General features: G+C 38.0%; 1 protein-coding gene across 1 annotated transcript in view; it reads left to right on the top strand.

Moving 5' to 3' along the window:
• The window catches only part of LOC108250220 (potassium voltage-gated channel subfamily H member 1), a 119400-nt gene that overhangs the window by 44408 nt on the left and 62618 nt on the right, over nt 1–12374 (top strand). Inside the window, exon 6 of the mRNA XM_037976295.1 lies at nt 7142–7534. Coding sequence (XP_037832223.1) covers nt 7142–7534 — 393 coding nt within the window. The remainder of the gene's footprint in view (nt 1–7141; nt 7535–12374) is intronic.

Raw genomic sequence — 12374 nt, 5'->3', positions numbered from 1 at the left:
AAACGAAATAAACATTTGAAATATATGAGTTTGTATGTAATGTATGAATATAATATACAAGTTTCACTTTTTAAATGGAATTACTGAAATCAATCTACTTTTTCATGATATTCTAATTTTATGACCAGCACCTGTACATGTTGGTTTCCCTGCCAAGTATGCAGGATTACTGGAGACAGAATCACATATTGTTTGTGCCCCTTCCAGACAAAATAATGACAGAAGACAGACTCAGATCCATATTTTGTAACATTTACCTGAGTGATCCTGAGCAGGACAGCAAAAATGACCAAAACAAGGAATGTGATGAACCCTTTGTCGTGGCAGGAAAATAACTTCCAGGCACTGTTAGATGAAATCACTCAAACAGGTTTATTTATATATTGTGCACAAAATATAGAGAGCATTAAAGACAATTAAGAATTAACATCAGAGTCCCAGGTCTGAACAGGGAAGCTCCGAATCCAAGCTCAGGTCCTCCAAGTCAACACAGGAGCTTTTATTAAAGATACTGAACCAGAAGGAGGAGTTATGGAAAAGAAAGGCAGTCTGGTTCCCATGAGGAGAAAATTCAACATCATTCCTATAAACAAGTTCATTCTGTGAGAACCCATGGGACTTGGAACAGAAGTCATAACATTCTCAGGTGTTACCCTGTAATAAACTCTGCCATTACACTCTCTGCCTTGTTTTGGACATAAACTGTTTGTGGCACAAAGGATTTATGGCATTTTAGTCTAACTCTTCATTGTTTTGTCCAAAAAGGCAATTTCTGCATTTTAATGGAAATAGTGTATATAACTTTGTTATTTGCTAAATTTGTGCATGTTTATGAATATTATTGTTTATATTTGCATTCTAAGTTGTAAAAACGTTTTTTATAAATGTTTGTGGTTTTCACAGTAAAAGAAAACCCAACAACAACAAAAAATCCTCTCAGATTTTATGTCTTTTTGTAAGTTTAGGTCCATTATGTTAATTCAGTGAGTCAAAAGTAAAAAATAACTTAAAAGTCACACTTTGGAGCTTGTGCTGAAAAAATGACTCCAAACATTTCAGGTGAAACCAGTTTTAGGGTGAAATATGAATGGGTATTTGCACCTAAAATGCAAATACCAGGCTAACATTAGCCCATTGATTTTTCATAGACAAAAGACCTGACATTGATAATATTACCCTGGCAGTTGACCAGACTTCATGTTGTGTTACTCTGTTGACTATAGTGTCCAAAGGAAAACATTTGGTGTAACAAACTGAAGAGTGCCACAGAAAGGTTACAGCATAAAGTGCCTCTTAAAAGAATCGTAATTGAGAAACATTCGGAACTGGTATCAAAACGAGGAATCAGAACCGGAATCATTCAAATTCGAACAACACTATGTGAGGCACAGCTCATTGCTGCCCCGCGTCACCCCTCTCCTATGTATTTGAATACATGGCAGAAAATAGCAAAGTTGACCATACAATCATACAGATTTTATGGTCACATAAAATCTGTATTACTCCATAGGTAGATAAAGCATAAAAGCTCACTGAGTTTTAAAAAAGTAGTCATACAAATGAGTCTGAGTCCCCAGAACAATCAAACAAATTTATGTTTCTAAGGATCTAACCCTCAGCAGTATAGCAAATGAATGGAACAACGTCACTGTTTAAAAAGAACTTGCAGTTTGTGTGGGTCCATTAGCAGTGTGGAAGGTTGTCCTTAGCATGTCCTGGATAGGACTCTTGAGGAGGAGTAAGGAGCCTTGACAGTAGCTTGATGAAGACCTCCTTGGTCACTGTTGTTTATTCAGTCCATCTCTGGTCTTTTGTCCTTATCAGTAAGTTTGGCTAGAGTGTTGTAAATGTCTCTTAAACCAGCTTAAAGTCTGTAGCTGCCTCAGATCGTTAGATGAAGAAAGCACTCTTGTGTCTCAGTGCTCAATGTTCAGTTTAACAAACCATGTCTATTTTTTGGTTTCTTGTAACTTAGACTTGAGTGAGATTAATAGTTGTCGTTGCACTGTTGCAGCTAAGGTTAATCAGTGAGCCTCTGCTGACTTTGAGGTTATGAGAAAGTAGAAAGACCAAGCGGTCTCTTTTGCTGAGAGTGATTAGCACAATCCTCTTCATCCTGGCATAGAGTAAAGACACCAACAGCTGTTGTTTCTACACCTGTGTCTTGCCAGAAGCGGAATGTGGCGACAATCTAACAAACTCCTCCCAGCCTGTAGGGTTGGGTTTATCTAGAACAGCCTATGACTTCTTAACACATAGTTACAAACCCGTCCTGTCTGGATAAAAACCTAGTGAAAAAATAATCAAACCTAATAAAATACTTCAAACTGTTTCTCTCATTGACTGTTCTCAGGGAACTTGGAAAGAAAGCATTCACAAGTGGTGAAGGATAATGATTGTCATTAAGTGAAAGTATTTCTGAGGGAAATTAAAAGGTTAACATTTCTTTCAGCACATCAAAAAGTATAAGTCTTATTTTCAAAGTTTTAATACAGTTAAAAAGGCAACTTTTGGAATAGTTTTTTTGCTTCCAGTCTCTGTCTGTGTTTCTCCCAGGAGTGGAGCTGTAAGTGCAGTGTGATTTATAACAACTGTAAGATACTATAAACATTCCTTTGGTTGCCATGGAAACAAATGTCAGTGACTGCCTTATACACACACATAACATAAACGATGCTCCTCAGTTTCTGCACATTACAAAGATAAGTTTCTGTTTAAGATGAGACCAATGTTTTGTTCTTGATGAGCAGGTAAATATATAGATTATGAATGAGTGAACTTCTCCACTGCTGCTGTGGATCATGACCAGTTCATAACTGAGAAATTTTCTCTGAAGGTGATATGAATCAAACAGGAAGTTCTTTTATTGTCGTTCCATGTTTTCACGTAAACAAAATGTGGATCTCATAACCAGCAGCATTAAAACCATTGTTCATCTCCTCAGTGTGTCTCCAGTTAGCCTGCCACGCCCACTTCACCTGTTCCAGCTGTAGGCAATCTCCCGCTCACCCTCAGCATTTAAAGTCTGTCACTCCCATCCCATCTTTGCTGGTTCATTGTTTGGTCCTCACCACAGTCAGGTTAGCTCCTTGTGATCTCCCTGTAATCCTCTGTATTAAGTTTTTTGTTGTTTTCCTGCCAAGTGAGCCTTTTTTGTTTCTGTTTTAATAAATCAGTTTTTGTTTGTGAGATGAGTCTGCATACAGTTCCTTTCCATACAACATGATAACATGTACCATCATGAACACCTAATAAGTTAGAGAAAGATAATGCTTCATGTAGACTCAGAAAAAAACAGGATTTATGCAGAGAAAAACTTCTGAAATATAAGAAATGATTATTGATCATTATTTGTGGGCAGTTATTCAATGAGAAATTACTCAAGTGTTTTAACATATCTTTATTACTTTTTGTCTTTCAGAGATTGATGACCCATTTTAACTCTGATTTTGGACAGGAGAGGGAAGTTTATCTCAACTGAAGGCACCCAGATGCCTGGGAGAATTTATCACCAACCGCTGATAAACACTCAGGATGGCCTTGATCCTGGGTGGTGTTCAGTGTGTGTTTTAGTCTTCAGTTGAGTTTGTTTTGTGTTTGTGGTGTGTAGATGTTCCCTCTCGTCTGCCGTCTGTTTAATCAAAGTAAAGAAAACAATTTCATTTGCTTAGAATCATTTAATTGAAAAGGCAGTCAGAGAAAGCAGGAAGAGAGATTCAGCAACCTGAAGACTTTTCTAGCTTTGACAGATAAAGCCAGTGGTGGCAGTTGCTTGTCACCCGCCGCCTTCCTCATCAACTGACCGAGTAGACCCTGACGACTTCACCCAGCTACCTTGGGTGAATGTTGACTGAGATCTTACAAAGTCCTGGATGAATGTTGTCCTCCTGTCTCATGGCATTCCTGGTCTGATCAGACAGCAAACCACCCAGACAGACGGAGTGACACCTGGCCCAAAACTAAGACCTTATTAAATTAGTCCAAATTGCCTAAATATTCCCGCGAATAAATCCTGAATTGGCCTCCTGTCCAAAGAATTTCTTTTGGTTTAGATAAACTGACAACAGCGTTTTACTTTAGATCATTACAAGGTTAATTGTCATTATGTTTTGTTTTGTTTAAATCATATTCAAAGTCATTACTTCATAGTTATTTTTTAGAATATTATTCCCTAAACTCTTAGTATTAATTTATTTTGTGTTGTGTCAATTCTATTGTTGTTTGTTAACATATTGAAAAGACTGGATAGTTGGGTAGGACTCTCCAGTCCAGTACTCTATTGGTTCGAATCTTACATAAAGAACAGGGATTTCTTTGTTTCAATAGGTAACTTCTTATCGAAGCAGACATAAGTCACATGTCACATGTGGAGTACCCCAAGGTTCAATCCTGGGACCCCTTCTATTTAACATCTACATGCTCCTAATAGCCCAGATTATAAGAAGTAATAACATTAGTTACAATAACTATGCAGATGATACACAGCTCTATATTACGATGTCACCAGGTGACTCTGAACCCATCCAATCACTGAATAGATGCTTAGAACAAATCAATGTGTGGATGTGCCAAAACTTTCTCCAGCTGAACAGAAACAAGACTGAAATTATCTTTGGACCTAAGGAGGAACGATGAAGAGTCAGCACACAGCTTCAGGTATTACAACTAGAAACTAGTGATCAGGCCCCAAACCTGGGTGTAGTAATGGACTCAGACCTGAACCTTAAGGGACACATAAAAACAGTCACAAAGTTGGCCTTCTACCACCTGAAGGACATCTCCAGAATTAAAGGACTAATGTCACAACAAGACCTAGAGAAAATTCTGCACGTGTTCATCTTTAGTCGTCTCGATTACTGCAACAGTCTCTTCACAGGTCTGCCAAAAAAAAATCCATCAAACAGCTGCAGCTGCTGCTCGTGTTCTCACTAAGACCAGAAAAATGGAGCACATCACCAAGGTTTTAAAGTCTCTACACTGGCTCCCTGTAGCTCAAAGAATAGACTTTAGCGATCTAGCACCACAATACATTAAAGACTTATTATCGTCGTATCAACCCTCCAGAACACTCAGGTCTCCTGGTTCTGGTCTACTTTGTATCCCCAGAACCAGAACCAAACATGAAGAAGCAGCTTTCAGCTTCTATGCACCATCAATCTGGAACAAACTTCCAGAAATCTGTAAAACAGCCGAAACACTGAGTTCCTTTAAATAAAGGCTGAAAATCCACCTGTTTTGAACCATGATAAATGGATGTGTACTGGTATCTCATTTGGTGACTGTATGTTATTGCTTTTGTATGTTGTTTTAATGACTTTTAAAATTTAGTGTTTTTATGATATAGAGCACTTTAAACTGCCTTGTGATGAAATGTGCTATACAAATAAACTTGATTTGACTTAACTTGACTTGTTGTTGACTCAATTTTCATCAAGATTATTTTTGCAGTAAAATTTTAAAAGATTAATTTGGACTACTTTTCATTGGGCACAAATATTATGATAAAAGTTTCCTGTACTTAAGGGATTCAGCTTCAGCTGTTGAGTTCTGATAATAAAAATGGTACATTGATGAAGTATTCCAGTGATTGAATTCCTATACAGTATAATCAATCTGTTATTGGTTGATAACCTAACCATGTGCCCCCTCAGACCATGCCATGCACACCTACACCTGTTCCCTGTTTTATCATTTAGCCATCTGTGTCTCGTTCCTTCATCAGCCCCAGTCCATTTAGTCTCTGTCTGCACTTCCCCGGAGTTGATCTTTGTGCTTCATGCCCTGTCTGGTTCTCCTACGTGTCTCCTTGAGCTTTGCTGTTTCTGTATAAATTTATTGACCTCTTAGTCTGCATTGCTGGGTCCTATCTTTCTACAAACTGTGACAGATTGATCAAACAAAGACCGAGCAGACTATTCCTTTTCCAGCCTGGCTGGCCTTGTTTGAATTTAGCTGTCTACCTGGAGATACAACAGGAGGTAAAGGACTATCAATTTATATTCTTCAGCCTGTTCAGAGTTATTACTGGATCGACTGACCTTAGATGAAGACTCTTCTTGTATTCTGTCCTGGAGAAGACCTTATCTTACAAGGTTGCTATTTTGACACAATCCATTTGTCGCAAAAGTCTGGATACCGTTCGCAGCCTGAGCTAAGAACTACAGCTCAAGCTTGAATTTTCTCTCACCAGCTACCCTCCAGAGTCCAGCGACTCTCTAAGGCCAAGCAGGTCATGCAAACGCCATCACCAACATAAGGCTCACTCCACAGTTACGCCAACCACCGTTCAGTTCATCTCTGCCGGTCAGTCCTGATAGGGTCCAAGAGGATGCCTCTCTTTTCCTTGCACCCAAGAGACCCTCTAAGAGGGTCCAGGACACGTCTCCCTTCCTTGTCCCTGACGGTCTCCAGTCACCATCCACCAAGGGTCCTCACACTCCAGTCAATGAGGGTCTCTTTATGCTCCAGGCACCAAACTTAGAGTTTCCTGTGTGGTTCAAATCACCTGCACAGAAAGATTTTCCAGTCATGAACTGGTCATGATCCACAACAGCAGCAAAGGGAGTTGAGAGGTGCCTGTATATTAAGGAGTTATGTCATATAGTCAGCATGTGAAGTTTTATGGAGTTTATCAGTATTTTTGTTTTGTTACATGGCCTGAAGCATAATCAGTAAAAAGGGCTTGTACAGTGAATTACTTCACTTATGGCTTATTTTTTTACACTTGGTGACATTTCAAGCAATTCTCTTTTGCAGTCAAAGTTAAGATGCTCAGCGCAATCAGGGGTTACCTGGTTAAATAAAATTAAAAAAAATTTTAAACCAGATGACCATAGTCATGTGACACTATCAGGTGAACACGTGAATGAAAACAAACAATGCAAATAAACAATAAGGGAATTTTTCAAAACCATATAATATATGGTGACAATCTGTGACTACTATTTGTTAAATAAATATACATATATGTAGAAAATAAGTAGTGTGTATGTAGTATATAGAATTGTCTTTTAGGACAGGATTGTACATCTGAGGCTGTGGTAGACAAACCAGATGTTGGGTCCATATTGCTTTAGATTTTTATTTCTATATTCAAAATAAATTAAGAACCCAACCCTTTATGTTTTGTTATGTGTCTCAGGTTCTCCAGCTAGGTTCAGAGATCTTGCCTCAGTACAAACAAGAAACTCCGAAGACACCACCTCACATCATTCTGCACTACTGCCTCTTCAAAACCACCTGGGACTGGGTCATTCTAATCCTTACCTTCTACACAGCCATAATGGTGCCCTACAACGTCTCATTCAAGACCAAACAGAACAATGTCACCTGGCTGGTGGTGGACAGCATTGTGGATGTCATCTTCCTCGTGGACATTGTTCTCAACTTCCACACCACCTTTGTAGGTCCAGGAGGAGAGGTCATCTCTGACCCAAAACTGATTCGCATGAATTATGTCAAGACCTGGTTTGTCATCGACCTACTGTCCTGCCTGCCTTATGATGTCATCAATGCCTTTGAAAATGTTGACGAGGTCAGTGAACTTAAATTACTTAAAAAAGAACAGATTCCTGAAACATTGTGAAAAATTTAATTATTGTTACATTTGGATACCTGTATATTTTATTGAGATTTTCAATAATTACAAACGTCAGTGTTTAAAAATAAAAACATGCTGTTTTTGTTGGTTTTGTTGTAAATCCTAGAGAAAAAAAACTATAAAATATAATATAAATTTATCAAAATATAAAACAGTTAACATAGGTTGATGAAATAGAATAATAAGTAATGAGATATAAATCAAAAAGGTTAAACATGGATTCATTACAACATTATAATCTTTTAAACAAACTGTTCCTTCACACAATAGTTCAAGAACAGAAGGGCTGATTATTTAATTTTGGTCTCATGTTGCTTTTTTAGTCAAGCAAGATTTTGGGAACTAAATGAACCCAAAAAGGGTCATAATGTTGAGTACAGAGACATAAGATTTTGTGTTATTGAATGTGCATGTTAGAGCTACCTTTTTGCTTTTTTTCAGTGTTGCCAGCACTTTGTTGTGGTACTGTTGTAGTGTGAGAATGGCTGTTTTTATCTTCGAAATAGGATAATCATATTTTATTGTGTTCCAAAGTCCAAAATATAGCACATAAGTCCTGTTTTTCAATCACTTAATGTGGATGCAAATTCTTTGCAATAAAAGTTGAAGTGGACTTTGTAATTTGCTTTGCTTTGTCCGAGTTAGGTGGAAACTTTGATGTCACTCGCCTGATGGTCCTCTGTTAGTAGTGGAAACTGTCCCTGAATGGCTTTTCTTCTTCCTCTTCCAGTTGAAAACATATTCACAATTTATATTTAATCCCTTTTTCCATGGGCTTGACTCAGCCCTACTCTGGTGCAGCTTCAGAGGGTTTTGCATTGGGTGATCCTCCTTGGGTGCTTCTAGCTCAGTTCTTAGGACCTACCTGACCAAGGTTCCAATCAAGCTGCACCAAGCCAATGATTTCATGTCAGCACACTACAGGCCATCGGTTGGATGAGTCAGGACAATGACTGCTTCTACAGTAACACCGGCTTGCTTTCATCCATTTTTTGTAATGTAAGCCTAGTAAGCCTTCTCTGGCTCACTTTTAACTTGTGTATGACTAACAGTAGATCAGGGGTGGTCAATCCTGGTCCTCGAGGGCCACTATCCTGCATGTTTTACTTGTTTTCCTGCTCCAACACACCTGATTCAGTGGTTTAATTACCCCTTCATGTTCTGCAGAAGCCTGAAACAGGGAAAGAAGTAAAACATGCAGGATGGTGCCCCTCGAGGACCAGGATTGGACACCCCTGCCATAGACAGTTGTTTGGAAAATCACAGAGACAGTGTGGTGAAGTGAAGCGAAGTGAAATTTATTTATAAAGCACTTTTCAGCAGCAAGGTGATCCAAAGTGATTTACAACACAGAGACAACAACAGAATCAAAGAAAGAAATACAGAAATGAAAACATCAATCAGGGAAATTCTAGCTAACAGTAAGATTGGTGAATAAACTTTCCTCTAAGAAGAGGCATTTGAGATACATCAAAATCAAATATAGATAACTAAAACAGAGTAATGAGTAGTTTTAGTTAATAGTATGATTGATATGACTATAACAGGTAATTTGAGTAAACTAAAAATCTGTAAGTCGCTCAGTGATGTATAACCTAAACAACAATCAGGTACAGAATCAAATACAGAAATACAGAGATAAAAACATCAATAAAAACATCAATCAGGTCAAAAATGATATTGATAATGATAATAAGTCTTTAGTATACTAGGTACAGAGCCGTTCAGTGATCTATAAATTATTGAGAGTATTTTAAAGTCTATTATTTAACTTGGATCAAAACTTTCATCTAAGAGGAAGTATGTGAGGTTGATACAGTGATAACAGGTCTAATAAACCATTTAAATATGAACAAGTTTTCCTCTTAGAGAAGCATTAATAAGATAAATTATTTTATTAAGGTAGACTGAATAATGATAATGATAACAAGTCTTGAGTATACTAGGTACAAACTTTCATCTAGGAAGAAATATTTGAGATTGATACAGTGATAACAGGTCTTAATAGACCATTAGAATATGAATAATTTTTCCTCTTAGAGAAGCATTAATAAGACAAATCTATTTGATAAGGGCAGACTAACAGAAGCAGAAGAGAAAAAAAGCCACATAAGGTGCAGATAGCAAGTAGGGTGACAGATGAAGAGACAAACAGAGACGGTGGAGATCGGTGTAGTGTGTTTGTATGAATGTGTGTGTGTGTGTGTTTGCAAAGTAGTCGAGGAATCACGTCATAGAGGCCATTGTCTTTATTAATATGATGGAATGTTCATCATCCATCCCAGAGCAGATCCACAGATGTCTTCAGGCAGCCTCACAGTGGCCTGAACAGCTGCCGAGGATTTCAGATTTGCTCGATATGCCAGGTAACCGCCAACTCCAAAAAGCAGAAAGCCTGTTATCAAAAATCCAATTGTGTACACATCGTCGACATCCCCCACTGACAATACCGACAGACACACAATCCTCCACTCCTGCAGGAGTCCATTGTGTATCCGGAGAAAAATGTCCCGTCTGGACAAGAGGGTTCCCCCAAACCCTGTCTTCTCGTTGAGAAAATTTGATCAATTGCGTTGAGAGACCAGATGACCAAATCCATAATTCACTAATTTTGGAAGATATGCAAAGAGAGGCTCCAAAGGAAAAGAGCAGACACNAGTTTACCATTACCATTACCATCCAGTGTCAGGATTTGGGTTTTGTTTGGTTTGTTCTTTGAGTTTCTTTTGGGTGTATTATTTCTTTTATTTTGTTATGTAGTTGTCTTTATGTTGAGTCTGGTCTTAGTTCAGTTTTTGCTCGTGTTTTTGTACTTCTGTCATCATTCACTTGTCCTCTGTTATCTTTTGTTTGCCTGCACGCCCATCTCCACCTGCTCCTTGTTAAAAATCACTCACCTGTGCCCACTTCCCCTAATTACTCTCTGCTTTTAAAACCTGGTCATTTCCTCCACTGACTTGCTGGTCCGTTGTTGCCGTTGTCGTTGGGCAGAATAAACCAGGACTGACCATATTATAAAGATCAAAAAATGCATTTTACTTACCAAAATTGTTGATTATTTGAAGACAAAATCTATTCTCCTTTCTTTCTTCAAGAAGAGTTCAATTAATCTGCTGTACACCCCACCTCCAGTGCTTCTTGGAGGCCATGAGTCCTGCTTGTAGTTGCCAAATTGAAAGTGGTGGCAAACCCTCCTCCAGGCTTGGACAGGTGAATAAATCCCCCTCCCTCTGTGACCATCTGATCAAAGGATGTGAAAATGCTTCATGGGCCTGCAAGATAGTGCCAGTGTTGCAACTTAAAATCTGATTGGTTTAAGCAATAATCTCACCGAATAAATTCAATAAGCTACCTGTTATGATTTGAGTTGGTCTGTTCCATTTCTCTGGATGTCTTTCATGTCGGTGTATATGGTTTAGTTTTTCTTCTTGGGTTTTGTGTTCTGGATTAGTGTTTTTGTTCTTTGTTTCCTGTGTCACTACCCCCCCCCCCATTTTCCATTCACCCTCTGTTTCTTTAAATCTGGTCCCTTTTCATTCATGCTTCGCTGGTTCATTCCTTTTTTTTGGGCAAACAATTACTGTACTTGGCTTCTTTTCTTTCTTTGTCAGTTTGATAATCTAATTTCAGTAAGTTACAGATCTGTGCATTTCAGTTTGCATGCTTTACTGCCTCAAGTTGTCTGCAGAAAAGGAAGTTCATTCCAAGCTGTGTGCTTTGTAAAAAAGGAGAGACAGTGCTATTTGGTAAGGAGATCCTGTTGTGTGTCCGGAACTGTGCGGTCACATGAGACCTGCAGCAACCACACTTCAGCTTGCTGAGGTGTGAAATTGGAGACAATCCAGTGTGACTGCAGGATATGAGTTTAATCAAGATGATGGACTGAACTGTTTTACATTCATCTGATAACTTGGCATCATGTAATTACTTTCATCAAAGCCAAAGAGAAAGATCGCAAGTGAGCGTCAAAGAAGTATTGATGTATCAAAATGAAAAAATGTATGAATCAATAAATCAATCAATTAAAAAACATTATTAAATCAGTCTTGACTATACATATAGTAAATACCTTATTTACTCAAGATAAGGTAGGTCATTTTTGCTTAAACCGATCAGAGTACAATGCTTTTAGTAAATGCAAGCCTTTAAATAAATTTAACTGTTGTTAGTTTGACTTGTTTTGTTTTTTTGCAGTGCTTCCATTTCATACCGGAGGAAAGGTTAGAAGTGCACACATACACACTTTTGTTTCCATGTGTGTGTATGTATATCAGTCAACTGGAAATAAATGAAATAAGTCTGCTAGTAAGTGGGATTATGCCTAAACTTTATTATGTCCACAAAGTCCTGCTTTTTTGTGTTCAAATGTTTGACACCAAAACTCCCCTTAGGTACTATAGTTGTAGTATATGTAGAATTGTGTTAGAATATTTGTTCGCTAACATTGCACACAAACTTTAAGATTGGCATTAAATGTGCAGAAATGTAATGTTAGAGTTAAAACATGAAACAGTTTCTTTTCAGAACTTTCCACACAGCATTATAATAAAATCTTATCTTAATCTAATATTCTTTAATTTGTGCAAAGTAAACTTATAGTTGTCCTAAAGTGATAGTCCGGTCAGTTTCAAAGTGATGTTCTGTCAAATACAATACAACCATACAATCATGAGCCTAAATCCCAATTATCAGGGGGATCTGAACCCCACTTCCAATTTTTGAAAAACAGAGATTGGCCCCCCAATAAATCATTTAAGGAAACTGCACCCACCAT

This window comes from Kryptolebias marmoratus, linkage group LG6 (assembly GCF_001649575.2).
Source record: "Kryptolebias marmoratus isolate JLee-2015 linkage group LG6, ASM164957v2, whole genome shotgun sequence".
Classification (NCBI taxonomy): Eukaryota; Metazoa; Chordata; class Actinopteri; order Cyprinodontiformes; family Rivulidae; genus Kryptolebias; species Kryptolebias marmoratus.
Note: the sequence above shows the minus strand (reverse complement) of the source record. Positions and strands in the feature narration are given on the sequence as shown.